Source organism: Cyprinodon variegatus, unplaced genomic scaffold, assembly GCF_000732505.1.
Source record: "Cyprinodon variegatus isolate N-32 unplaced genomic scaffold, C_variegatus-1.0 Scaffold65, whole genome shotgun sequence".
Taxonomy (NCBI): domain Eukaryota; kingdom Metazoa; phylum Chordata; class Actinopteri; order Cyprinodontiformes; family Cyprinodontidae; genus Cyprinodon; species Cyprinodon variegatus.
In genome coordinates this window covers 709,860-712,616 of record NW_015150518.1, presented here as the reverse complement: position 1 = coordinate 712,616, position 2,757 = coordinate 709,860, and the positions used below count along the sequence as shown (strand labels likewise).

The 2,757-nt window shown below is 34.2% G+C and overlaps 1 protein-coding gene across 2 annotated transcripts; it reads right to left on the bottom strand.

The window, feature by feature from the left end:
* Positions 1-684: 684 nt before the first annotated feature.
* LOC107082937 (olfactory receptor 1571-like) lies at positions 685-1,928 on the bottom strand. 2 transcript variants are annotated; one of them, XM_015371834.1, is made up of 2 exons: positions 1,893-1,928; positions 685-1,772 (listed from the first exon to the last, which is right to left on the bottom strand). In XM_015371834.1, the coding sequence occupies exon 2, from the start codon at positions 1,737-1,739 to the stop codon at positions 789-791; it is 951 nt and encodes a 316-aa protein (XP_015227320.1). In that variant the 5' UTR covers positions 1,740-1,772; positions 1,893-1,928; the 3' UTR covers positions 685-788. The 2 variants fall into 2 exon arrangements, with proteins under 2 accessions (XP_015227320.1, XP_015227319.1); XM_015371833.1 differs by having other exon boundaries at positions 1,886-1,927.
* Positions 1,929-2,757: the final 829 nt, after the last annotated feature.

Below are 2,757 nucleotides of genomic sequence, written 5' to 3'. Positions count from 1 at the left end.
GTACACTTTAATTTCCACATAATGAAGTTAGTGGGTGAGAAATATATATTTTAGTTTTTAGTAAGATTCCAGAAGGCATTGCTGATCAAATATTTAACACAAAAATATAATTGAAACAGTTAAAACAAAATGAACATAAAAAACATGCCAGCAGCTCACTTAAAATAAGCAAAACATATTCAAACAATTGAACTTATGTTGTTTCACTGATATATTTTAAAGTGTAAACTTCATGTGACGGTAATATCCAATTGGATTTAAATGTTAAAAATATCTCCAAGATGCTCTCAGCCTTCTTAAAAGACTAGATTATAAAGCTTGGAGGCCTTTTAATATTTTCCCTTTTGTGCCCCCTCCCTTAAATGTTTGAAACTATTAAATCAAAGGGAAATCTCAACATTAAAAGGCATATTTTATCTATACAGTGCATTTATATTTAAAATCACAAACAGACCACAAACATGAAGACACAAGAATATCATAAAGATTAGTAATTTATATAAGCCTAAGAGATATACTATTAACTAAACATTTAAGCTTTAAACTAACAGGTTAAAACGTCCACTCAAAGCTTCGATTCTGAGATGCAGGTTTTAATGAAAGTATCTAACTTTTATGCTTTTTTACTGCCTATCAATTTTAATCCTAGTTTTAAACTCAATTTCTTCATGACAACATATGTATTGAGAGAACTGTACCCATTTTTTTCCCTTTGGTCAAAGCAAACCAAGTTTCCAAATTGACTCTGGACACCGTATAGCCATTTTTCAGAAGGGAGAAAGAAAGACTTAGTCAGTGACTTCAACTCTAAGAGGACAACATAGGTAATACAGCAGTACAGGTCTGATGGTCTGATCTCTGAGCCCATAGATGAGAGAGCTCAAACATCTAGGGAAGATTATAAAAAAAACATACAAAACATTCCAAACCCATAAAAATGCCAGCCTTGTTAAAATTTTGGAAAGACCAATGACAAGAGGGCCGTAAATAGTTGAGGAAAGACTCAGCCCAAGTTGAATTAAATTAAGCAGCAGGGTGTGACGGGCCCTATTTGCCAAAGCTTTATTTGTGGAGGCTGATCTGGCTGCTTTAATGACACCAACATAGGAGAAAGTTGCAGCAACACCAGCTGAAACAAACACAACACAGGTATAGGCTCTATCATATTCATCAGTTAAAGCCCCAAGAATAAAAGACACTCTAGAACAAAGGTCTTTAAGCTTCCAAATCTCAATTTTTTCTGATGAAGATTTTAAGAACCACAAAACACGAATGAGATTGTTTAAGGAGCTGACTGCCCAGATTGCCATGATTACCACGTTAGTATTTCTGATGGTGATGATAGAGGAGTGCCTCAGTGGGAAGCACACAGCCACATATCTCTCTAAAGGCATTACCACCAGTGTTAGCGGAGAAATTCCAGTTGTGAGACTGGCAAGGAAATTCAGGAAAATACAGATTGAATATGCCATTTTTACTTTGCAATTAGAAAGCAAAAAGTGCAGCTGACTCTGTGCCAGCTGAAGAGTGTCTGTCAGAAGAAGGTTGTAGAGAAGAACGTACCGACTTGTGTCACGAAATACAGCTTTACTCCGGAGAGTGAACAGAATAGTCCCATTAATGTAGAGAAAAATAACAGATGGAACCGTAGACAGGGTTCCAACTATAATTGCTTTTAATAGTTCCTGATTCTCACTAAGAGATGTCATGTTAGACTCATTCTGGGATCCATTCAGCATGCTGGTCACTTCTAAAAGCTAGATCAACTTTATCTGTAGGAAGAAAAAAGATGCAATTAGTCATTACATAATTGTTAATACAAAGTTTATTTCTAAACAATAATGGCTGATAGGTAATAGAAAAACAACAAGTAAAATCCATTTACCATTTACCTAGAGGCTTAGCATTACATCAAGGATGCTTGTCGTCTACCTTTTCTTTACTAAAGTGGATATCTCAATGTTCGCTCTTTATAAATGTTCACGTCACAGTTCATGTCAGCACTGTCTGCTAATGATCTAACCCAATCATAATGACCTTAGTCTTCTTGTGCAGTCCCTGAAAAGCTCATATGTCATGCATTTTGTATCAATGTATTTTGAGTTAATTTAATTCAACTCAGAAAGTAAAAAGGTTTGAATAGCTAAACGCTGTTTTTTAAAGCCTTTTCATATACAGGATCAGAAATTCAAATTAATGCAATTCAGTCCATTATAGGTATATATTTTTGATGAAATCATAGTTGCAAACATTCCCATTCAGTCCCAGTCACATTCAACTATGCAAACTATGCAAACCATAACATTAAATTCATTTTGAATGAGAGCACTGTGGATATATAGATATTTACAAATACAGAAATCTCATGCCATAGCAAATTTGAAGTCTAAGAAAACTACTTCCAAGTTCCTGCTTTTTCTGTGACTTGTCACAGGACACACTAGGGAGTAAAACCAAACGTGGATTATGCCTTCTTATAAAAACACTTAAACAATTAACTTTTTGTCTTTCCCTAAGAAGTTTGTACACTTGCAGAGTTAACCACAAGCTATGAGAAATTCTTCTGTTGTGTGGAAAAAAACATGGTCTAGATATCTAGATTATATCTGATATAATCTAGATATCTAGATTATATTATGTATTATTATATTTGACAAGAAATTGAGCTTTGTATTCTTCGTTCAACTTTCCAATATTCCCATCTGTTCAAATGTAGATTAGAACTAGAACTAGAAAGAACTGGGCAAAAAACTCATA